The sequence below is a fragment of the Macrosteles quadrilineatus genome, unplaced genomic scaffold (genome assembly GCF_028750875.1).
Source record: "Macrosteles quadrilineatus isolate MER2022 unplaced genomic scaffold, UCM_ALF_1.0 Scaffold_5__1_contigs__length_97177068, whole genome shotgun sequence".
In the NCBI taxonomy this organism is placed as follows: domain Eukaryota; kingdom Metazoa; phylum Arthropoda; class Insecta; order Hemiptera; family Cicadellidae; genus Macrosteles; species Macrosteles quadrilineatus.
Window position 1 is genome coordinate 56611139 of NW_026542598.1, and position 26164 is coordinate 56637302.

General features: G+C 35.5%; 2 protein-coding genes across 4 annotated transcripts; both read left to right on the forward strand.

Annotated features, from left to right (window-relative positions):
- The first annotated feature begins 3720 nt into the window (after nt 1–3720).
- Nucleotides 3721–26153, forward strand: LOC128994409 (ATP-sensitive inward rectifier potassium channel 12-like). 3 transcript variants are annotated; one of them, XM_054418963.1, is made up of 7 exons: nt 3721–4039; nt 13189–13244; nt 18767–18868; nt 20159–20404; nt 20995–21225; nt 21565–21750; nt 25456–26152. In XM_054418963.1, exons 3-7 carry the CDS (start codon nt 18768–18770, stop codon nt 25859–25861), a joined length of 1170 nt encoding a protein of 389 aa, XP_054274938.1. In that variant the 5' UTR covers nt 3721–4039; nt 13189–13244; nt 18767; the 3' UTR covers nt 25862–26152. The 3 variants fall into 3 exon arrangements, with proteins under 3 accessions (XP_054274938.1, XP_054274937.1, XP_054274939.1); XM_054418962.1 differs by lacking the exons at nt 3721–4039; nt 13189–13244 and adding an exon at nt 16886–16946; XM_054418964.1 differs by lacking the exons at nt 3721–4039; nt 13189–13244; nt 20159–20404 and adding an exon at nt 16886–16946 and having other exon boundaries at nt 25456–26153.
- On the forward strand, nt 4038–12947 carry LOC128994411 (integrator complex subunit 15). The gene is made up of 2 exons (XM_054418965.1): nt 4038–5401; nt 11264–12947. Exon 1 carries the CDS (start codon nt 4193–4195, stop codon nt 5324–5326), a length of 1134 nt encoding a protein of 377 aa, XP_054274940.1. The 5' UTR covers nt 4038–4192; the 3' UTR covers nt 5327–5401; nt 11264–12947.
- Nucleotides 26154–26164: the final 11 nt, after the last annotated feature.

Here is a 26164-nt window from a genome sequence, read left to right on the forward strand (position 1 = left end):
TGTAGCTTTGGATTTGCCCGTCCACATAAGCCTCGGATCTGTGCGTGGAACCCTTTTCAAAGGTATTCACTATTCAGCAAAGCAAGGGGAGAGCTGGTACAGCAAAAGAGTGAACTGTACTGATAAAATGTAGTGGTTGCCACTAGAATGTGAGAGCATGATATTGCTGTCATGAGTTTGTTGTTTGTTGTACTGCTGAGTGAGTTACCAACTCAACAAATTTTTTTGGTATTTGTACAATAACAAATAAAAACAACTTCAGCTTGCAATTCTTAAATAAATGTATTTAATTTGTGAGGCAAAGTACCTTCTGGAGCTACTGCAGTAAGTAAGTAAAAGTAATGAACCCGGCAGAAACATTTGGTGTACATGACAAGATCGAGGGTCAAGAGCTCATTTATTTCTTCTCCACCAACTTATGTGGTGGGGGAAACACTGAAGACCTTGAACAAAGTTCAAGCATGATTACAGATTTTGGATTTCAGAATACATAAAGGGACATAACCTAAAAATATATTAATCTGGATATGCATGAAGGGTGAATTGATTTGTGTTGAATGGAGTGACTGTGAGGCCTTGTGTGGATTTGTCACTTTCTTTCAGGTCTTTATACATGTGCATGCTACGAATCCCGTTCATGTGTAATTCTTGTTGAGCTTGCTGGATGGAGCTTACTTATTTATGTGTGGCTTAGCTGGAGTGGAGGGCCTCTCCATCACCTTAACTCTCAAGGGGCCCGGGGGCGCATTGACCAAAGTGACACTAATGGGCGCATCGGTCTTTCAACTAAATTAACATTTTCTTTTAGAAAGAAAGGATAATTGATGAAAACTAAAGAAAATAAGTACATTATATGATTTCTAAATAGTTATACTAATAGATAAACAGCGTAATGTTTTTTATTATGCAAATACAAAATATGTATTTATAAGTCACAAAGCTTAAACTTGATCATCTACACTCTGTTCTCCAGCATAAAGTAGACTCCCTCTTATCCGGACACCTTTTAACTGGACATCGGTTAAACCGGTATAAACACTTTTTTACCCTCCATGTTGCAGCAAACCTAAGTACTCGTTAACTAACTAATTCTTTTTAAATAGGGGATAAATGTGATATTTTTAAGGAGACATTTTAGTGTAAATCCAATCAGGCAAATGGAAATTCACAAAGTCTGCATGTTTGCTGCGGCGGGGGTATTTCTTACTGTGACAGGTAGTTTGGAACTAACCCCTTCCCACCACTGACATTTCATAAATCAACCCTATCCTGAGGACTATCTAGGAGGGGGTGCCCCGGTCCGCTTCCCAGTAATAACCGAAATAATACGGTTTTGGATCTTTTCCACGACATGCGCCCTCTGGAGGGTTAACAGTGTCTGGCTTGGGTGGAAGTTGGGCATTATTGAGTTTAATAAGAACTGCACACGACACCTGTTTCGCTTCTTTTTACATTGGTATAGAGGAGGAGGACACAAATTTTACTTTTTTGGTTGAAACACACATTTGATCAATTACCTTTTGTGCATTAAAATGTAACCATAAAAATTATTAATAGAGAAATAAAACACCAGAAATCTGACACATACTCCCATAGTAGCTTGCCAACAAAACAATCCTTATCATGGGCAAGGGGTGGTAGAAAGTACATGGTATTTCATGAGTTAAATCGCAAAAGTTGCAATAACTATTTAAACATAATTTTTACAGCAATTCCTTTTCCGTTTACGGTACCTTTTCTGTTTAGATTTATAAGGACCATAATATACTAAACTTTAACAAAAATTAATTGAACTTAAAAAAATCTGATTTTTTGATATTTTATGTTTTTTTTTATGGGAAAATCGTTACCTACAATAACTTTTGAACTGTAATTTATACAGCGATGAGGTAGTTAAAAGTACTCTTTAACCGTACCATCTGTTAATAAAAATCCATTTGGCTGTTTTTGTGAAAATTCTTTTTCCCGCTATTTTATAGGTTTTTATGGGAAAATCACAATTAATAATCAAAGTTATAAAAAAAAGGCTGAACAACCCCAGAGCCGTGTGGGCCAGATTTTTTTGGAAATGGACAAATCACTCCCCCCTACCACAGGTCCTAGCGCGGCCGCGAGCCCAGACTCAAGGCTTGGCCCAGACTAATATGTGCCTATTTTAAATTAATGAAAACAACTTCAGCTTCCAGTTCTCAAATGCACATTAAGTAAGTAATGAGCCTGACTAAGAAACATCTGGAGTCTTAAAACAACAGCACCCGTTTTGCTTAAAAATGGGGAACGAGTTGGCCGGGTGGCCATGGTACGGTTGTCTCTCATAGTGGAAGGAAAATCCACTATGGTTGTCTCTTATATGGCGGATCATTTTCCGACCATTCATTATACACCCTTGAATATACGTGAAATTAGAGAGCCTTTCCACGTTCCCAAATTTCTCCTCAGTTGTTTCGAGAGGATGGAAATTCTGTAAAAGAGCATTTTAATTGATTGGCACTATAGTTTGCACTATTAGGGATAGAACTTTAAATGTATTCCTGATGAAATTTGGTACAAACTTGTACCAACCCAGATTGCAAATAAAAAATCACGATTGTATTGCCAATATAGTAAAATATAGTAAATATATATTTGTTATGATTTGATTGTTATTGTTTACATATTTTTTAAAAAAATAGTGTTTCCAATCTCGATGACATCAGCATAATTCAATTATCAATCATTAAGATGGGGACGCCACTTAGGTGCGTACTTTAACCCAAATATGAGTGAAGGATGAGTGTAGAATGGTGTGAGATGATCTGTGTAGCTTTGTTACTGACTAAGATCAGCTGTTTCATTAGCCAGGATCATTTATTTAAAGCCCATTGATCAGGAACAGCTGGGTCCAGTTTTGAACCATCAAGAAGCTACTGACTTTTCTCAGGATCGAACCGGCGACCTTTTGATTAGTAGGCGAGCACTATAACCACTCAGCTACCCAACCAGTTATGACGGGAATAGCCACATAGCACACTTATTTATTTTCCTTCCACCTTGCCATTATTGAGTGAAGAGAGTGAGAGTGGAGTGAGGAGTGAAGAGCAAGTTGCAGTGAAGTGATTGAAATTCGAGTTGAGAAAGTCTGGAGTGAGCCACGGCCGCCCAGGCCGCGGCCGCCCAGGCCGCGGCCTTCGAAGTGACAACGTCACAAGTGGTGTTGTAACAGCTGTTTTGTTTGGTAGCAGCTAATGGTATTATTTGTGTATTTACGAAAGATTGTTTAGGTACTGGACTAAGACAATATTGACTCCGCTTAAAAATGTACAGATATAGATTTTTAATTCATATAAATTGTTTCGGTTTTCAAATCTGTGTGTTTTATTTTCAATATTTTAATAAATTTATGTTCATAAATTTAAATTTTAATCAATGAAGTGGGAATTAATGAGCTGATGTCACCTGTCTGCTATGTGAACTTATGGGACGTCTTTCACTAAACAACACCACTTGCGACGTTGCCAATAATTCGCCTGTAGTTAAGGGTGGCCGTGAGTGAGCTCAGTCGCTCAGTGAATGGGAGTGGAGTGAGCAAGGAAAAGAAACGAATGAGTGAGAGCATTCAGCGCCAGCGGTTCTGCCTTCTGCCTCTCTCTCTGTCCTCCGTCCTGTCCTGTAAGTTCTGTTTCTGGTTCTACACCAATACCAATTACCAATCCAATACATACCTGGCTCGGCTCTGCTCTGGCTGTCATCATTAGCATAATAAATAATGTGATTGTGATTTAGTTTTTGATAACGTTTGACAAATTTAGTGTAGCAGGTTTTTTCCATGTCAATTAAGATAGTTTATGTGATAAAAAGTGTTGTAATGGTGAATAATTTTGTTTCAAAATGTGAATTTCACAAAATTAGTCCAGCTTAATAGGCCTAAGCCTATAAAACGTAATAGCCTAACCTGAATTGCTTAGATTTGTTTATGACATTTATCTCGGACAAGTCAGCATCGCATCGGAGACAAATCTACTTGACTCATAAAGGAGGATTTTGGCCTAATTCGATACATGTATGTTCATCATTATTACTTCAGTCTTAACTTAGACTGTAGATTTTTCGTGTTCTTCTAGGCTTGCCCATTTCATTTGATAGTTTTAAGAACTTCGGATGAGAGCCAACTAAGTTAGTGTAACTTTCTTTAAACACATAGCCCTAAATCAAAATGTATGAATCAGGCTTACCACTGAATTCTTCTGGATTTACTGATATAAAACAGTCTCTAAGAAAATTAGATTTTCCTATATGTGTCAAAGAGAGTTTAAGAACTATTGAGAAATTGTGTTTGAGTATTAATGGCCTGGGGAGAGCACAAAGTATCAAGCAGACAGATTTTGCCATGGAACTCATTGCAGAATTTGTGTTTTGTGAGGTTGACCGAAGAGGTTTCAAAAGAAAGAAATTAAGTGCTATCCAAGAATTAATGCTCTTAGAAGTTGTGTGTGACTACCTGTCTCATCCAAACATCAATGAAGTGTGGCGAAATTCTATATTTATGTCTTTATTCCCCTCATCTCATGGAGATAGATCAAGGCTGCTTGTGAAGCTTGTCTCGCTTTCAATTTCAATCAACAACAGTTCAGTACTAAGTGCTACAGCAGTTTTGATTCAGCAAGTGGGGTGTACTTCTAAGTTTTCAATTCAGCTAGCTCAGGGTCTCGTCAATGATCACTTCATTTTAGTACCCAAAGGCAATAGTTCTCTGCAGGATTTGCCCACCATCGCACCACTTTTCACTGCAAATTTCTTGACTGCTGTAGCAGAAATTTATTATGGCGCCGACAAATCTTGTTTGGTTCCCCCACCTTCAAGGCTTCTGGAAGTTGTTACTCTGTGGGTAGCAGATAATCCTAGTCTCTGCATAACTGCTTTGATCATTAACTTACAACCAGCTTTGCCTCTTGGAGGTATACCAATGCCCGCTGTTACACCTTATGCAGGGCTGTTTAAGTGGTGTGTTTTGTCACCATTATATGCACCTATTGAAGACTACAGCTTGTATTCTCAGTTACATTTGGCTCTTTTAAACTCTTTGTTTGAAAACGAAAAAAGTGTAAGCGGGAACAATGTGATCTCCACCCAGAGTTTGTCTACCATTGTTTCCTTGATCATAAAAACTGAAGGTGACAACAAAACTAAGCAACAAGATAGTATAAATATATTTGCCCAAGCAGTTCATATGGCTCTACATACAAGATGTGTCTATGGAAATAAACAAGACATGCTGACACAGCTTGAACTATTGTCATCAAATCAGCTTATGTCGATTGTCATCAATGAACATCGAGCAAGTATATGACAGGAAATCGCCTCTACCTCCGGGTTCTCTTCTCAATGAAGTAACTGAGGAGGAAGGGGCAAATGATCTTTAAAGGTTATTTTTATTGTTTGTATTATTTTTACCTTAAGTTAAATTAGTTTAGGCCTAGGCTAACTTAACTTTTTTTATTTATTTTGACTTTTTAGCCAAGAAATCTTGTAGAAAATTTTAAAATTCTAGTGATTATTGCTTGTTATAGGGCTAATAGTAGGCCTAGTCAAAGGTGCCTCCCCCCCCCCCCCCGCCAGCCCCCAAAATATTATACTGCCCCTTTCTTTGTACTAAAAAAAATAATGGGTAACTTAGGTACCTAATAATAATAACCACCAACCACCTGCCACCTATCTCCACCGAAACTAAAAAATTAAGAATTTTCTATTGTAAAACAGGCTAATAAATATTTAAACACCAGGTAGATAACTGTCAATGCAGAAAGTTTTTTTTAGGAAGATTCGTTTTTCAATACAAAAATGGACAAATGATGATATATGTTAGGGTAATTTTGAAATGATGAAATGGTCATGCTGATAGAGGATTTGAGACGGTATTTTCATCCAACCCAGAAAAAAGTATAGGCTTTTAGGCCTATAGCCACAAATGATCAACGCAAGACCAGGTAACCCCTTCGGGAATTAAGGGAATAGAGCAATTTTTCTCCCAAGGCCCTTCTCTGAAAAGGCGGTTTTCTTTCTGCCTGGATGATAAAGTCGTCATGGCAATAATTGATGACTGCGGCAATGTTTAGTTATTCCCTCGCATTAGCGAAGACATCATCTATTTCCGTTATCCCAGCGATATATTGACAGTCCCAAGCTGTCGTGAAGACATAATTGTCATCACCTCCTATGATAGCGGCAATATCTTAACATTCCCCCGAATAACGCGAAGATCTTACTTAGACATCCCCCCTTTTCTCCGGAGTCGCAAAGACATCATCACCATTTCCCATGATGGCGGCAGTATCTTTAATTCCTCCATCCATGTTTGAATGGATATCATCACCCCCTCCTGTGATCTAGGCAATTTTGACATTCCTCCATGGCTGTGAAGATATCATCACCGCCTCCCGTAATCAAAGCAATATCTGGACATCCCTCTGCGGTCGGGAGGAAATCACCATAGCCCCTATTTTTCGTGGTGGTAGCCTATCTTGACATCCTTCCGTGGTATGGTAGCAAAGACAATCTTCACTGCCCCTATTGACCTGGCAATATTTTTAAATCCCTCCAAAGCAGCGAAGACATCATTATCATCGCATCCTATGATTGTGGCAATGCCTTGACATTTCCCCCAAGAAGGCAAAGATCTTGAAATCCCCTTTTCCTCTGCGGCTGCAAGACATCAACATAGTCTCATAGACTACAAAAGCATTTGACTGCATTGGACATGAACAGGTTCTAAACAAAATAGAGGCTTTGGGAGTTCAAGGTATCAAAAGAGCATGGTTTTCCAGCTATCTCACTGAACCTAAGTAGTTGAGATTACGCAAGATATCAATAGTAGGAAGAAAATTACAGCTCAGTCTAGCCCTCTCCCAATAAGAAGGAGTGTTCCAAAAGGTTCTGTTCTTGGCCCTGTGCTTTTCATCCTCTTTACTAATGATTTCCGATCTGTCTTCCAACAAAATGAGAACATCAAATGCATAATGGATGCAGATGACACCTAAATATTGATAAGCAATGATTCGGCATTGCAACTGACACTATCAATGCCCTAAATCAGGGGTTCTCAAACTTCATCTACTCAAGGACCCCTCATAATTAATTATGTATACATAATGCGGAACCCCTACAATTACCCCCATCCCCTACAATTAACCCAATATTTTCCTGTCATAGGCATGTGTTTAGCATTTGCATTTTGTAATACAAACCATAACTGTTATTTTCAAAAATAGGCGCTTTTGGTGTGAGTGGTTAAAAATAAATTTAATAAGAATATTTTTTGTGACCCCCAAAAAACTGATCGCACTAACCACATGGACCACACTTTGAGAAACTCTGCCCTAAATGAAGCAGTGGTACAGTAGACCCCCTCTTAACCGACCTCGTATTAACCGATAATCGGACTATCCGCCTTCGATCTTAAAATAATACAGTTTGTTTTAACCGACCTTGCTTTGAGAGCAGCTCGGTTTAACCGACGCTTTCTAGGAATTTTAGCATTTCCGCTCCCACGCTGGGTGATGAGAACTGAACCATACGCTTATCTCCACAGGATATGACTAACAATAAGTTATTTTGTGTTTATCACAAAAAATATAGCATAGCCTATTGTCAGTTTGTCATCATTGTTCGTAGCTCGAGCACATCTGATCTGATTTGATCTGTGCGGCAAATGTATAACATCATAAAGTGCGTTACGATTTTGAGAATTGATTATCTTATCGCCGGAGTAAACAAACAAAGCAACTTGTAGGGAAGGCAGGGAAGGGGGGTTAACAACTCCAAGGTCAAAATAGTTTTTTTGCCTCGAGCCTCCAGTGAGAGGCTATAAATAAACGTCCTGTCTTGTAACAAAATGGTTGCTTGTATCTTTAATGCCGACAAAAGGTTCTGTACTGTATTACGATGTATTTGGAAAGCATCAACATTACAATAGGTACTAATAGTTATTAAAATAGGAATTTTATTGACTCTTGCCTAGTATTATAATATATTCCACTGAAAGTAGGCCTATTTGACTTAACCGTGTTTTGTGGTTATTTGTGACTTTTCTATCAATATTTAAAAGGAAATAAGAGTAGTTTATTTTATAAATAATGCAAGTATGACTTCAAAATAATGATTATATAATTCCAAATGAATAGCACTTCATTATGTTCTGATTTTAGGGATTGCCCGTTTTATCCGACCTTTTGAGTTATCCGACCTAGGTCCGGTCCCATTAGGGTCGGTTAAGAGGGGGTCTACTGTATATAGCAAACATAATGACCTCGCTATCAACCCGTCCAAAACACACTTTATATTAGTTATCTAATATAAATGGGATTATCTTCATTTTAGCCGTGGACACAAGCAATTTTCAGATACCGGCTGTCAACCCAGCATCAGAAGCCAAGCTGCTTGGAGTCACCATAGATTCTGACCTTTCATGGAAGGCCCACACATATAGCCTTAGCAAGAGCCTGAGGCCTGATATGTATGAGGTTCGAGGGACGAAATGGATTGGTGGGCTGTCAACTGCAAAAACAGCTTATTTTTCACTGATTGAATCTCTTATCAGATACGGTCTTGCAATAGGCTATAGGGAAGAACCTCCAAAGAAAACCTCACCCGGATTCTTATCCTACAAAAAAAGGTCATCAGAATCCTTGCCAACCTGAACTTCTGAGACAGCTGCCAGGAAGCTTTCAAAACCCTAGGGATTATGACAGTAGTGTTGCTGTATATCCAGTCTGTTATACTCAATGCTGATGGAGAGGAATTTCCAAGAGTAGAAGATGTCCATTCCTACAAAACAAGACAGGCCACTGCTTACTACCTGTTCAATCACCGAACCACTTAGTTTGAGAAGTAAGCCTTGTACGCAGGTCGTAGATTATGCAACGCTCCACCTAAAACAATGAAGACCATGAAGATGAAGATCTTAAGTCGGCTTTACACAAGTGGCTGCTTGTGAGACCATTTTACACCATCAGGGAATATTACAAAGAAGCAAAGACAAACAAATGAACTCATTACTTATTTTTAATGTTGATTTATCTACTGTTCTTGAAGATAAATCGTAAATGAAGAATTATGACTATGATTAACACCGCCCCCTGAGAACGCAGCAATATAAAAATATCCCTTCGCGATTGCGAACTCATCATCACCGCCTCTCATGATAAATACAATATCTTGACATCCCTCAGCAGTAGGAAGACACCATCACCCCCTCCCATGATCAATGCAATATCTTAATATCCCTCCGCGGTCGCGAAGACATCATCATTGTCTCCCGTGTTCGAGACAATATATTGATATCCTTCCACGGTTGCAAAGACATTATAACCGCTTCCCATAATTGCGGCCAATATCTCAACATCTTTCTACAGTAGGGATCATATCATCATCGCCTCGCGCTATCGCAGCAATGTTTTGACATTTTCCGCGGTCGCGAAGACATCGGATTTTTGCGAGAGACAAATGTTAATTAAGAATAGCCAACATTACGTTGCAAGTGTTAATAAGATGTATGAATAAAAAAAAAGAATTTTAGGGCTAAACATAAGACACATAGGCCTAATAAATTTTTAATGGTACAGTAATATATAAAATAAAATCCCCCTCAAAAATTCCACCCGGTAAATCCCAGTGATGCACTTGCACCACTTTCCTCCCCACTGGGCACCCCTGTGTCTAGCCCAAATACCAATATATTTCTCATGATTACGTAGACTTGCCAAAATCAATAGGTTAGCTCAATGTAGGCTAACTTATGATTAGGTTCACAAAAGTTGTCTATTTAACATTGTTCATTCCAATGGGTAATGATACAAAGATTTATGACGTTCCATTGTTTAAGTGGTGTCATGTTTATTTAAAAGTGAAATGTTTATGAAACGTTTTAGCTATAAGCTTAATGATTAACAAACATAACCTTAAAAACATATAAAAAAATCTGATGTTAGGCTATCTAATGTATAAGAATTGACGCAACATTGTGTGTTTGGTTGTTCCTGCTCTCTTTCGGAGCCCAAATACACCTAAAGTCAAACATACAATACAGTTACATATTGTAAAGAATCATATTGTGAAAGAAAACTATAAAAAAGTAGACAATCAGTAAAGTTTTTAGGCCTAAAGTTAGGCTATTACATGCAACATCAAATTAATAGGCCTACCTATAACTTAAGATGAAAAATAAAATACAGAAATGCTTTATTCTCTTATTTGCTGACTTTGTGATCTATTTAACTCATTGTGTAAGAATGAAATTGGGGATTTGATATGAAAATTCTGGCCATCGTTGGCTGTTTAAAAGTTTCATTTTTTTAGCGAATTTCCCATATAGGGAATATTAGCGAATTTCCCATATAGGGAATAAGCTATTACCGTAGTACTCATGGTAAGACCTGGACGCGGGACCGATTTTTTTTTTTCGTTTTGAGATCCCTAGAGGCCAAAAACACCATCCGTTCAAATTCATATATATATATATATATTTATATATTTATATATATATGTATGTGTCCGTTAGCACAATAACTCAAGCAAAAATGATCCGATTTTGATGAAATTTGGTACAAACGTGTAAACCTACGTTTATTCGAACGAGTTCGCGATCCAGCATGATCGGACCATGGGAACGGGGGTTTACGGGGGGTTTTATGGGGTAAAAATAGGGTTTTCCCATTTTTGACCCAAAAAACATAAAATTTAGCAATTTCTTTCCAAACCATTTTGTAGAGCTTAAAAAAAAAAAAATTAAGTATTTTGAAGCGTTATTATGCGCCTAATGGTTACGGAGAAAATTCCAAAAAATTGTAAATTTAAAATTTCCATGTTATTCTTATGGAGAATAAGTAAACTGTTGTAGTTTGCTTGTTTATAAACATATTTTGATCAAATTTGGAAAATGTTTTTATTTCTTACTAACTATTAACATTTTACAAACAAAAAAAACAGTTTTACCCTCCCTGATGCAGCAAACCTAAGTACTTGTTAAACTAATTCTATTTAAATCGGGAATAAATGTTATATTTTTAAGTAGACATTTCAGTGTAAATCCAATCAGTCAAATGGAAATTCGCTTAGTCTGCAGGTTTGCTGCGGCGGGGGTATTGCTTATTTGTAAATCGGTTTTCCTTTTAGGAAACAGATAACAAAACTTTATTCAAGATTACAGTTTTTTAACTTTTGTTATGTTACACCTAGACTAGCCTCACCCAACATGTTGTCTCAACCCCCTTATATATCTGTCTTGTTTCAGAGATGCCTCAACTAAAGGTGCCTGCAACGTTGTACAATACAGCTCTCTTGAAGACAAGATTGTGGATTGTCCAGGTTGCCAGTACAATATACAAAAGTGCCGGTGACTTTGACAGTGTTCAGTGCCAACAAACAGTTTCAAAATTCAATCAGTATCTAATAACAAGTGTTCCAACTCATATTATTGATGAACTATACAACTCCACAGACGTTTTACTTTTCGAAACGACAGCAAGTGGACATTGCCAGAATCTGTGTTTTAAACAAACTTTAGATCCGAGGATTGTCCTGTCAATGTATATACATAAAAACATGAAGGTGCTTACTGCTCATAAGGTAGTAAACGATTTGTATTGGAAACTGACTTTACCCTCTTTACAAAACCTACTAAGGCTCGATCTCAACAAAGTGTGTACAGACGAAATATTGGAAGTGGTCGGAAATCATTGTAGGAGCCTGGAGTTTGTGAACATCGTCTCCAAGTCGTGTCACACGCGTACTAAAGACAGACATAACGCTTTAAAACTTCAGCTGTGCGTGTCTGATGCCGGTTTGAAGTCTCTATGCAGTTGCAAGCAATTAGTCGAAATCCAGATGACTTGTATTATCAGAAAAGGTTGTGGTGGTCGTCAGATTACAAATGATGGGATTAAACATCTCCTTCTCTCCCTGCCTAAACTTCGCCGTATCAACTACACAGACACTGGGATTTTGCTCGACTCCATGTCCCCAGATGACAAGCTATCGCTGGTGAGCATTACGGACTACCATCCTCGAGCATCCAGGATACCGAGAATAGAGCTTCAATGTCCTCACCTAACAGAGCTCCACCTCACCTACGCATTCTCTTCAGACGATTACAGAAGTGATGTGATTTCTGCCTTGTCCTCGAGTGGACTCAAAATTTCAATTTTAAGTTTAACGAATTTCCCATTTGATGACTTTTTGAAACATTATTTAGAGGTGAAGGGAACATACCTAAGGGTATTCAATTTTGTTTCTAGCTTTATCCAGTCTGCGAATGAGCTGTTCAGACTACTAGGCTGGACATGTCCTAATTTGGAGTCGATGCACATGCATTTTCATATATTTGACAGGGGTTATATCAGCAACCAGTTTCCGTTTGTATCCTCTACTGCAAACAATGAGAAATTGTTTAGCAATCTGAAGAGTTTGATCATAAAAGGTGTATATTGGGACTCTAATCATATCTTACCACTTTTGCTGAAAAATGCTAAATTTATCAGGAAAATCATTCTGAACAACCACAGCTACTCAGGTTGTTTGGACGATGCTCTTCGCACGGTTATGACCATCAATCAATTTTCTCATTTGGAAAGTGCAAGCTTTTTGAAGGGGATCAATATCTCCTTTCAATTTTTCAAATCCTTCTTAATGTCTTGTCCTTTGTTAACAAACGTAGTGGTCGAGAGTGAATCACAGACTTATTATGACTTGGTTAATCAGTTAAGAGAGGAACTTATCAAAAATAATGTTAATTTAAATATTGATATCTACAGTTTAACTTAAGAATCTTCATTTTACAAGCTATGTATGTATTTTTTATACTTAGCTCAAAGGCATCTTTATTGTTCTAAATAAACTGGCTGTGAATCACTTACTTAGCACGATATGCACTGTTGTTTAGCTTGAGGTTTTCATCTAAATAAAATATGTTTCTTGTCTTCAGTGTTTTTGTATTCCATTCCACACAAAAAATTAGCAATTTTACTTAAATTGAATTGTAAGGGCATTTTAAGTTGGGGTAGAGGATGAATAAACTTAGCAGTCAAATAAATTCCCCAATTCAAAATTGTTGAAGTTAGAATAGGCTACTATTATTCATCCAGTTATCTTATTCTAAATTTTTCCTTTCAGAACATTAATGTTATTTACTAAAGTATTTTTTTTTTTACTCATTTACAGCAGTGTAGTACAGGTAGTACCAAGTGGATGGATTGTGCTCATCTCCAAATCTGAAGGTCGGTGGTTTGATTCCAAATGAGATTAATTCTGTCGTTCAGATATCAATTAATGATGCCATCTAACAAAAAAAATCAACATTCAATAGTAACAAGACCAAGGTTAGAATCTTTGCCTTGAAAATAACGTAAAAAAAACCAATGGTGTTCAAACACAGATTAACTTAAACAAAGTTAAAAGTGGGTTTTCCTCTTGATACAAAAACATATCACTATATCCATAAATGTTACTATTTTGTAGTAGAGGCTCGTCACAATACAATAATTGGATGTATGGGATGGCTAGAAAACCCATCATAACAGTGAGCGTACTTGTGTCCTCAAATGTTGAGTTCTGATTTACAAAAAAATCAGGTACCCGGTATTGATTTTCAATGTGCTGTTAATTTTGAATAGTACCTGGGGACCCAGCCATGACTCAGTGTAGTTTATTTTGTAAAATTAATATAAATGAAACTCACGTTTCAGCCAACTAATTTTGGCATTTTTTATTTAAGTTTCAGTGGAATTTAAATTTATTAGGATGGAAAGTTTAACCTGGCAATGCGCAACTCATTAATGTATTTTACAGTTGATGGTAAAAATCACTTGTTTACTAGGATTGCTTTCATAGCTGTGAAAGCTATTTGAGCGGAGTGATCACGTTTCATAGTTTTTAATAAAGCAATAAATTAATACATGTTTATAGATACAAAATACAACTGTTTCATCCAATTTAACTTATCAGTTTCGTTCAGAACTATCATCATCTATAACAAGTTTCATTAGTAGGCCTAAAGATGTGAACACATCCTTTGTATCAGTATTATTCCTGTGTTTGCTTTCTAATGTCATCTGTTGAACCAACAGTTCTGGTTGAATTCGCCCTTGAACCTAAACTAATCGACATTAATTTTCTCAATATTGGTCAGATTTTGCAATTCAGGCGCAATCCTGCATGGATCCATACAATTAGCAGATGTAACTTTTCAAAGACTTGCCTGCTTTGAGAGAATTGCACAAATAGTTGTCACCATACCTTGTGAGGTGTTTCTCTCTTAAATTTTGTACATTTAACATAATTATGAAAAGCATTGTTTTCAAGCAAGTGTTCTACATTAAACTATCTCTAAACATTGCCAGAAGTAGTTGTTCGGGCTTTTATTGCTCGTCTTCATTTTCTACAAATATCAGGCAGTTTTTGAGAATGCATTCTGAAATTTTCCTTATGACACTCTTATGCGAATTAGGTATTTATCGTATGAAAACGCAAAAAAATACTTTATCCTTCTTGGGCAATAATATACCCCAGGCCGTTGTCAACACAACAATCAATACAACAAGTGTGTTGCCAACATGAAACACGATGATATCAAAAATATAATATTTCAAAGTAAATAATAAGAAAGCACTTTCATAATAGCCTATTTAGATAAAAATATTGATTTGAGAATACCTAGTTATTTAAACTGTAGAATAATTTAGTTGTTTTAATTCTCAATAACACAGATAAATGTTATTTGTTATACCTTATTTAGCAACGTAAATCAAATCTGTTAAATGCTTTACCTATTTGATCAGTGGTCGTTTCCAAATTGCGACTAAAATGTAAACTTAATACTTTCTCTGTATTATTTAATCAGTGGTCAAATAATTCATCATCCGATATTTTCCCTTTCTACTGTGTTTAGGTCATGGCTTGATTTTAACATTTTGCTATGATTCTTTGTTTAGTTTAAATTTACATCCTTATTTGTAACCATCATGGCAACCCCCTTCCACCATGATGGCAACCCATATAAGACCAATGTTAAAATGTTAAAATACCCCCGCCGCAGCAAACCTGCAGCAAATTTCAACTTGTCTGATTACATTTTTACTAAAATATTTCCATAAATATGACATATTTATTCCCAATTTGAAAATTTTATGTTTTTAGGGTAAAAATGGGAAAGCCCCAGTTCCCCAGTTTACCCATACACCCTCGTTCCCATAGTCTGATCATGCTGGTTTGCGAATTTGTTCGAATAAGTAGGTTTACACATTTATACTAAATTTCATGAAAATCGTATAATTTTTGCTTGAGTTATCGTGCTAACGGACATATATATATATATGAATTTGAACGGATGGTGTTTTTGGTCTCTGGGGACCTCAAACGAAAAATTAAATCGGTCCCCGGTCCAGGTCTTACCATGAGACCAACGGTAATAGCTTATTCCCTATATGGAAAATTCGCTAAAACTTTGAGTTACTTTTAAATTATATAGGCATTATCAAAAATTAAAATTGCTTTGTCTAAACCTTCCAAACATTTACAACCTTTGTAAGTTGGGCTAAAATATGTTCTGTCATTATTGAGTTTATGTGTTAGAAAGTTTGCATTGAAGTTGATTCCAAAGAGCTTTGCTCCGCTAAAATACAGAGAAAGTTAAATTACCAAGATTAGTAGGATGAAGATTACCAAGCAAACTATCAAGAATATTATAGGGCTTAATGTGTAAACATTACATTCATTGATATCCTCATAAAATTCTGGGGAGTTTCCTCATAGGTACCTCTAATAACCATCAAAGATAATAGCCCACATTAGGTCTTGGTTCCGGATCAGCGCCCCAAACTCTGTAAATCTTATAATTTGATCCAATTGGTCAAAGAATAAACACATTGAAAGACCTGTCACGATTAGATGGATTTGGACCTGGGGCTTTAAGGACCAAAGCTCCGTGCTCTTAACTGCAAGACCATCTGCACCTTTAGTAACTAAAACCATTTTAACCACTTCTAATTAATTTTTATTAAATCCTCTATACCTGGTTTATTGACCTTTGATGAACAAATTGTATGGGTTTTTTATAAACTGAAATTTGTATTGTGCTGCAATGAATGGCAAGGAAGTAACCAGTTTGCAAATTAGAGGAAGTACAAACAGCTGCCAAAATCGCAATACTCTTCCTTTACTGGGGAAGTTCATTGTTTGGTTGGGTTTTGTATACAGTAAACTTCCATTGATATTGAAAGTGTCCAGTTTTTCCATGGATAACAATTCATTTTGTAGCCTTAGTCTTCAAATCGAGGTAAGATTTATGTATTATTTTTTTTAAATCTCTTTGGTCACTAATTAATATTAATATTATAACTATGATCTATAGGGTTTTGGTTTGAAATTTAATTACAGATTAGCCTTCTTAATTAAAATGCAAAGATTTTAGAAAGAAACTATACAGTATATTACTATATACAAATTTTATTTTTAAAATGCCAAGAGAAGAAAGTTAGGTAATTTATTATAAATTAAGTAAAAGATGTAAGGAATAAAGAAAGATTAGGACTCTTTTGAGTTGAAAATATATAGGGCCTAGGGATATCAAAATCAAGTTGAATTTTAAATTATAAATATGAAGTTTCAGGCAGTGATATTGTTGTGCTAAATATTCTGTAAAACGAATGAACCTATAGTTTTATGTGAACAATTTACTGTAGTTTGGCATTTTCACTTGTGATAAAAATATTATTGAAAAAAGTAACTAGATTATTTTAACTAGGTTATTTAAAATATTGCATACAAAATGTTCTACATAAAATTATTACAGGGTACTTGGAGATAATTATTGTAGATAAGTGGAGGTTTTAATCTAAATACCCAGTTAATTAATGCCACTTTATATCAGCCACTTAAAATATTAATTAGTTTGACTGAAAGCTTGTATAACATACATTCAGGTAATTATTTTAGTTAATAAAAGTAAAATTCCTTACTTCAAAAATTTTTTTAAAACTTAATTTTTTAAATATCAGAGTAACTTCAAAACTATAACCCTAAGTACGTCTTCTTTTTATATTAATCCAATCTATATATTAATAGGCAAGCATGTTTCTTTAAAACCTTTTTCCTCAGCTCGTTTGCATCACAGGAAAAATCTATGCATAATGTTGGAAAGATATTTGCCTGAAAATGCGCAGAAATCCCTTTTATAAATTAAAATAGGCTCAAAAATAAGCACAAATAATGAATTAAAATTTTTATAAAAATCAACATGGGCATGGGTTGCCAAAATATGGGGTGACAAAATAACAACGAAATATAAACAGAAAATCAAAACAAATGAAAGAAATTCCAATCACATGTTTGGGTACTTATTGCGTGAGGTGAAAATAGAGAAGTCTGTATATTACATAGTTTTGGTTGAGTTTTCGACCACTGGATGACCTCTCTAGTACATTTGTTTTACCCTACATTGGTTTTTGTTATTATTTTAAATATTATATGTACATATAACTAATTTCAACAAATATTTTTTTTTTAATAGCTGACTCTTTCAATTCCAGGAATTGTCCACCAACTTAACTATAAATATATTTTATCATGTGTTCCTTGCCTGTTTATGAACAAGAAAACATAAATTTTTACAAAACACCCTACCAGAGAGGCCTTTGGGAAGCTATAAAAGGATACACAGGTTTATTTGGCATGAAACTGCTGGAGACAGTGTGTAATAGTATATGTAAGGCGTAATAATATTTTCGCTATGAGATACAATGATTTCTACATGGCCGCAAGAGATAATCAGAATTATGCCGCGATCGCGCAAGATGATGGTAATGTCCACATGGCCGCGGGAAAATATCAGAATTTATATTCTGCATTAGTTAGAATGAGTAAATCGCAAAGAGTGCCAATGTCTTAGTTTTTCATTCTATGGGGGTTTACACCTGTACTACAGAAGGTTGTTCTTTTAGTTACTTGTTAGTTTGGTTTTTATAAAGTAGACATATTCAACACAAATGAGCAACTGACAATCACCACACTCTATAGGTTGCTATTTTTTTTGTTATTGTCTACATGGCAATTTTACTTAGAAAACTAAGAAAAACAGATGCTTTTATGGAAAAGTGATCCAAACCCCTCAAATTGATGTGGATATGCCACAGAGATAAAACACGTCTCTCCTGCACCTAAATCCAAGACTCTACAACCACTAGGCTAGAAATACATCTCAACAACTACTGGTACATTTCATTCTACTATTTTCATTATGACTGGGACGGTGGTGTCGTCCTGTAATCCAGCTACTAGGAGGTCACTAATTGTGGATATTTATAGACATGCACTGTGGATGCGATACTCCCTGGTGTGGTTTAACATCTGCACTAGTGAGTACTAAGACTATATCCGCAGTACTATCCTGATAATTAGACCAATTTGTTAATTACAAGGCAAACATTATGTGGTTTGGATTCCACTATAAACTGTAGGTCCCTTATATTAGTTATTGCCATTGGTGGCTGTATGGGCTATTAATTAACAGCTGCGTAGATAAGACTGTAAAGATTAAATAGCCAGTTAATTTTTAATAAAGTTGTAGCTTTAACATGTTTGAGAATCAGTGTTCAGATTCACTTACAATCAAAGAAATATTTTTTTTTAATATTTTTTTAAAATATTTTTACTTATACATCTACTTCATCAATCTTGAACAAAAAGTTTTTCCTCACAAAATAATAATATTGTAATGTTGAGTAAGTTGATTACAATTTGACAGGATGTATGTGCAAATACAAGACCTGGATGACCACAGGACGAGCGATCCTGAGGATAAGGACTACATCGCTTCAGGACCAGTGTCGTCTCTTACATTCCACAAGTAATCTGCTTTGATGAGTAATATATGCCTTTACGCTGGATATTCACAAAATATTGTAAGAGAATGTTGCAGAAATTTTTCACAACAATCTCTCATATCTTAGAGCAGTGTATCTCAGCCTGTGGTACGCAGGGGTCACTGTGGTGGTACTGGTACATAGTCATGTTTAACCCTTTGAGTGCCAACGTCCGGGGAACCGGACGTTTTTAAAACAAGCCAAAAGTGCCGACGTCCGGCCTACCGGACGTTTTTAGAACGAGCCAAAAGTGCCAACGTCCGGCTGACCGGACGTTTCGTAATGATCGAACAGTTGTCATAACAACCGAATGGATACTCGGATTCTTTTAACCCAAATATTAACATTGAGTAGAAAGTTACTAGATGCGATACATCGATTTTCGTTGGTCGAAATATCGAAAATTCGATTTTTACGAAATTTTAACCTAAAAATCGCCAGATCGCGCTCGGCATTTTTAGCGCGACCTTCGGGAAAAATCATCGGCATTTTTTGAGCGTTACTTTTATTTCTCGCCTGGCACTCTAAGGGTTAAGTAAAAGTACCGTATATGTTGTTTATTTTATTTTGTTTAGGCTGGATAGTCAGGCAATTAATTCTTTATACAACCATCAGATGTTTGAACGACCCAGTAAGAACGAGGGCAAGATTTCTCTGTTAGTTTAATGTAATAAAAACTTAAATATTAGCATTCAAGTAATATGAGGAAATAAAAACCTGTGTGTTTGGTGCTCAGTACTTTACTAGAGTATTTATCAATTGCAATAATATACCTAACCTTCTCGAAAAACATAAATACCCAAGGATTGAAAGTGGGTTGGATACGTTATAAAAACAAGGAATACTCATATATTCCATCCATAAAATATACCTTCATGTACAATTTGGTACAAGGTGGTACAATTTGGTGGTATAATTTTTCCTTGTGAAGTGGTACTGGTACACCAGGAAAAAAGGTGTGATACACATTTTAGAGGATTGCAACGTATGGTGATGTTTACAAAGAATCAAATAAAATAAAGACAATGTTTTTAAAATGTTCAACAAAAAACTGTAGCTACAAAAAAAAATTATAATCATCTGGTTGCGTTTAAGCACTAGATGACAGAATGGAGAGATGACTAACAAAACGTATTAATAGGTAATGTCTTTACTAAATAGCATGTGTTAAGTTTGCAATCTTTTAGAGAAAGATTTAATACTTATGCAGCATATTTAAATTAAACTACGTCTAAACCAACACTACATTAGAGCATATCACTTTTTGATTTTAGAGCAAAAGAAACATCATTGTTTAAAGGAGGGCGGTTCACAGTGAGAAAGCGACATGCTCCAAACAACAAGATATATTTCCATCTACAAGATGTGTTTACTTCTCTGATAGAGTCTCGTTGGAGAGTCACACTTCTTGTATTTTCTCTAAGTTTTCTCGTCACTTGGTTCTTGTTCGGACTGTTGTGGTGGGTAATCGCACACGAACACGGCAACCTTAAAGGTTACGACAACTATGATGAATATAGGTAAGGATTTGAAGGAAGTTCACTGTCACACATCGTTACCCTGGTGGTCATAACACTTACCTCATCATTAGAAAGTTGTTGGTTTGATCCTGTAAAAAGTCAGTATCTTTTTAATGTTTCTTAACTGGAGCTGCCGTTGGGTTCATATTGACATAAAAATTAATATTGTATCTCAATCAGTTTATCTATGGTATGGCTAGAGACACAACTAAAGTTTATTGCAACACAAACTAGATTAGGGTATGCATGAGAGTAGAGATGAGTGATATGTCCACGTAACTTTGGTACAACAAATTTAGGGTAAGTTGTTTCTTTAACCAGGACTAAAATATAAAAAGCCCAATGATCAAGAACAGATAGGTCAAGATTTGATCCATCAAAAAGCTTCTACTTTTTCTCAGGATCAAACTGAGATCTTCGGTACTGTACTGTACTTCTCTTCCTAATCAGTTATTCTAATTGGTAACCATGCATGATTGATTTTGTTAAACTTTTTTCAAAACTTTTGATACCCACTGGTTATTAGCCAAAGAGTGCCATTAAAACCTCCTTGAGTATATTATACAAACTAATACATCAAATTTTCTTAGCCCCCAATGTGTGACTGAAATGGACGATTTCATATCCTGTTTCCTGTTCTCGCTTGAGACACAATACTCGACTGGCTACGGTACTCGGTCCCCCACCACCGAGTGTCCAGAAGCTACTGCTTTGCTCATCGTTCAAAGCATTTTCGGAGTGCTCATACAATCTACGATGGCGGGAATAGTCTTTGTCAAACTGTCTCGTCCAAAGGCTAGAAGTCAGCACATAATATTCAGGTATGTTTTATAATGCTCAAAATAAGGAGTTTCTTAAACTTTTTCTAGGAAAATTGCATTACCCTTAGCCTACCATGTGTTTGATAATTTTTGGAGTCCAAGTTCAAGAGACAACTGCGAGCAAATTGACAAAGTAAACAGTTTGTCAAACAAGATTGTTGATCTCAAAAAATCTTTAAGATTTTTCTATCCAAAGATTTGAGTAGAAAACAACTTAACAAGCATGATATTGGCTGAGAATCATATTTCTAGAAAAAAAATTCCTTCCTTGCCATGGATGTAAAATATTACCTGTGTACAAAAGGGAAAAAATCCACCAAAGTGTTGTGGTTGTTGCAGCAAGCAGGCAGTGATATGTCTACGCGATGGCTGTCTGAGCCTGTTGTTCCGTGTAGGAGACTACCGCAAGTCACACATAGTAGGAGCTACAGTCAGAGCTTGGTTATTGCAGCACAGAATAACACCTGAGGGTGAGGTCTTACCTCACTACCAACATAGCATCGAGCTCAGTATTGATTCTGGAGGGTAGGCCTATTTATAATATTTATATTTCAGATTTATACTAGCAGTTACCCGGCGCGCGTTGCTGCGCTTAACAACTATTATTGTAAATGGTAATTTGTTCTTTACAATGAATAATAAAAGTGTGTACCAAAAATAAAAATATAATATTTTACTTAATTGCCAGTGAATAGGGCCTAAACAATTTTTTTTGTTTTTTCTATAAGTTTTTAGACGTACCTACCACCACGTGAGCACGCAACATACAGCTGTCCGTGTGAAAAGCATGCATTTTCAAAATTTAAACCGACGATAGTCAGGGTTTGCCCTAGTGCCTTATAATGGTGATTGGGAAAGAAAGACAAAAAAAAAGGAAATTGTAGCTGCTTCAATTCAGAGGGTAATTTGGATGAAGTCATCAGTATTCTTGGGATTAAGACTATTTCTCCTTTTAAGTGGATTTAAGTTTCGCATTAGTATTAATGGAGTTCCTTCTTTTAATGCCAGTAATGGCATTTGAATACCTGAGATAGCACGCATGATTATTATTCACTTAATAATTTATGTTAGCTTGTGTGGGTATAGAACAAAAGATAAAAATATTATGACATTACCATCCCTTTTATTGTTTATAATACTTTAATCAAGGTTTTTATGTTTACATATTCAACATTGGAGAATTTAAACGTTGTTGAGTGCACAGGTGTGCTGCGATTGGGGTTTATATATTTGGACTTATTCAAAAGTAAAATAGTTTTCTGTGCTGCACTCTGTAGAAACATTGTGGCACTATTTCAAATCATGACTAATACAGAACGTTGTGATTATTCAAACCTACAAAACAGTTGGTGAAAGAAAACATCTGCTTTTAAATTATATTTATTTGTAAACATTGTAGTTCAAAAAGTCTGACATTGTCCCACTTAAAACCCTCTGGGGCGGAGCCCTTTTGACGGATCTGCACCAAACTTCACAAAAACCATCCTTGAAAGATGCTTAATAATTCCTGAAAGTTTCATTACAATCTGTCGAGCGGTTTCGGAGTCCATAACGTTCAAACACACATATATATATATATACATACAAACTTCCTCTTTTATAGATATAGATACATGATATTTTTTTAAGGAATCATCATAGTTTGCTTATACAATATAGATAAAATAATCATGAGTGAAAATTTAAAAACATACGTTTTCATGTCCCTGGCCTGTTACTTCGTAGATACTGGATTTGTAGTTTATTATTATGTGTTTTAATATATTTTGGGACGGGGGCAACATGTTACACACATTTATTTGGTTTTAAATAGGTTCTAGGCATTTTTTTCGTATTTTTAAAGTCTCGAAATTCACGACCATGACGTGTCCCTAGGGTACATTTTCCAACTTTCACGCTGTTTTTAGACTAATTATTCATGCCGAAATATATAAAGCCATATTTTTATGTCATCAATAGTTATTAAACTTACAAAAAAGGAGCATATTATAATTTTATTGTCATTGCAAACTGACTACCATGACAAAATAAGTCTGTCCCTCGATTTGGCGTCACGACCATTTGGGAAAAATTTTCAACTTTGGAGCACAACAGTGGCAAGCCTAGCGTCGATTGTGTCAGATTGTTTTATAGACTAGTTCGGGGTGTACGTCAAGTTTGTTGTGCCGGTCATTTTGTGTTGAAAGAAGTAGTTACAAGATTAATAAAGGTAAGTTTGTGATTTTTGTAATTTTGGTGTGTCCATGACCGTACGTATTCATTTGATGAAGTAGACGTGGTGTTAATTTTTGTTGATATGATATTTCAATTGCTACATTAACCTAGAAGTCCACTTTGTATCCGCGAACATGAGGTGCCCTGGGCTACTGCCAGAACAGAGCCAAATAACACGTAATATGTCACGACCTAAGTTTCACGACCATCACGGGTTTTTTCACGACGAATCCAGCCTTATGGATTATACTGTGTTTGGTCGTGACAATAACTTAAATATATATCATTGTAAATTGAACAGTTTAGTTCAATTGAAACACATATTTTTATTATAACTAACAGTATAATTGAAGGATTGTTTAAAAAGATTTAGATTATTCCAGACAATTCAGGACCGTACCGCTTGTCCCTGACCATCACGTTCATGATTTCTATCATAAAAATTTCAAAAATTAAAGTATCATCATATTTTAATGTTTTATACACAAAAGAAGCACACCTCTATAAAAACATAACAATTTTCCGGATCTCAGGTAAGTTCTTTCGGAGTTATACAAACTTAAAAGATTTTGTTGGCTTTTTTTCTTTTTTTAGTTTTTTTTCTTTTTTTCTAGAAAGACCAAATATACCAAAAGCTTAGTGAGCTGTTTATTGTATAATGGCCGTAAAAGTAAATTAATTTATAGCAAAACATAGTTATAAAAATAATATTAACTATTTTTAATATTCAGTTTTATGTCCATGATGGTCGTGACAAAATTTCATGTTTTTCCATCAAAGGTGCTCTTTTAGCGAATTTCCCTATAGGGAAGTAGCTATTACCGTAGGTCTCATGGTAAGACTTAGGCCCGGGACCGATTTACTTTTTCATTTTAATGTCCCCAGAGGCCAAAAACACCATTCGTTCAAATTTTTATATATGTATATATATATAGGTATATATATATATAGATTTATATATATATATATGTGTCCGTGAACACGATAACTTGAGTAGTTTTTATCCGATTTTGATGAAATTTGGTTTGAAGGTGTAAGGCGGGATAAACTTGAATGAGTTCGCGATCCAGCATGATCGGACCATGAGAACAGGGTTTTATGGGGTAAAAATTGGTTTTTCTCACTTCTTACCCTCAAAACACGAAATTTCCCAATTTTTCTCTAAACCTTCTTAAAGAGCTTAAAAAAACAAACAATTCAGTATATCAAAGTGTTTTTGTACGGTTATTGGTTACGGAGAAAACTAAAAAAATGGTAAATTTAAAATTCCCATGTTATTATTATGGAGAATATTGTAAAATGTTGTAGTTTGCTTCTTTATGGATATATTTTGATCAAACTTGGCAAATTTATTTATTTTATAGTAAGCTAACAATATTTTACTAAAAACACACTACTTTATTCGTTTCCTTGTAGCAGCAAACCTAGGTACTCGTTTAACCTAATGTTATTTAAATAGATCAATTGAAAATCAATTCGGACAAATGGAAATTCGCTTAGACGGCAGGTTTGCTGCGGCGGGGGTATTAATAAAAAATCACCAAAGATATTGTGTTACCATGGACATTTTATGAAACTTCAAATGTCAATGAAATAAAAAAAAATAAAAAAAGTTTTAAAAAACGGAACAAAAAATTTTAAAAGTGCTTTTCCTGAAAACGTACGTTCTTAAATTTTCACTCTCATGCAACATTTAAGGTACCTAAATTTTACGATTTACTTTTTTTTAGTCCTAGAATAAATTAACTAAACATTTCTTTTTTTAACTTTATGTAACAAAATTCAAGTAAATAGGTTGCCGCTTAAGTGTTGTATAACACTCAAATGTTTGTTGTTGATGATTTTGATTTTACTATACTTTTTAGTTTATTGTCAAATATGAATTTCTTTAGGATGCCTGAGTAGTATTTTTCCTTGAATTTATTAAACAGATATTTCGATAAAATATTGGGAGTTCCGAAATTTCCATGTATTTTTGCTATGGCCTTTCATTTTTGACACTATTTTTATTTTCAGGGCTGATGCTTTCTTGATTTGGCCGACAACAGTTCTCCACAAAATCAACGAGTCAAGTCCTCTTTTCGACATCGCCGCAGTAGACTTGTTGAGTGCAAACTTTGAGATAGTTGTAGCTCTAAACGGAACAGTTGAAACAACAGGACAAACTATTGAAGCTAAGACCTCATATTTACCATCTAAGATTCTCTGGGGCCATCGGTTTAAACAGATGATCAAAAGCTACAGAAAGCGCTTCTATGATTTCGCTGTGGACTACAGCAGATTTGACGAGACTTACGCAGTAGACACACCGTTGTGTAGTGCTCGTAAACTGTTAGAGTGGAATCTTCCCCAAACACCCACCACTCCTGTGGTCTCTCTTCCTCTTCAAATTTTTTATGAAAATAAATCTGAGGCTGAGTGATGAACTTTTTGGTTCACATTTATTAGGTATACAAAAGATCCCACACTTTAGCCCATACTCGTCTTTCCTGAACTTCAAGCGAATTTTTTTCTCTCCAGGAGGTCTTCACATTCCTTTTCATACTTTGTATTTAACCAACGCATTGGACTTATTTCCTAGACTTATTTTTTTTTAATTACTTTTCCTTATTTCCGTTCAGGATTTCTTGAAGTCTGATAAATCCTCCAGCATCTGGTGCACCAAAGGGATGCAAAATAATCTACTGCGCTTGATCCTCTTTGTTGATATAAAAAGTTGTTATAT

Bases quoted from the DNA above. Each gene is read 5' to 3' on its own strand.
- LOC128994411 (XM_054418965.1), top strand. From the start codon at position 4,193: ATGTATGAATCAGGCTTACCACTGAATTCTTCTGGATTTACTGATATA.
- LOC128994409 (XM_054418963.1), top strand. From the start codon at position 18,768: ATGTATGTGCAAATACAAGACCTGGATGACCACAGGACGAGCGATCCT. The intron at 20,405-20,994 runs GTAAGGATTTGA...AAATTTTCTTAG, and splicing joins GACAACTATGATGAATATAG to CCCCCAATGTGTGACTGAAA. The intron at 21,226-21,564 runs GTATGTTTTATA...TGGTTGTTGCAG, and splicing joins AGTCAGCACATAATATTCAG to CAAGCAGGCAGTGATATGTC.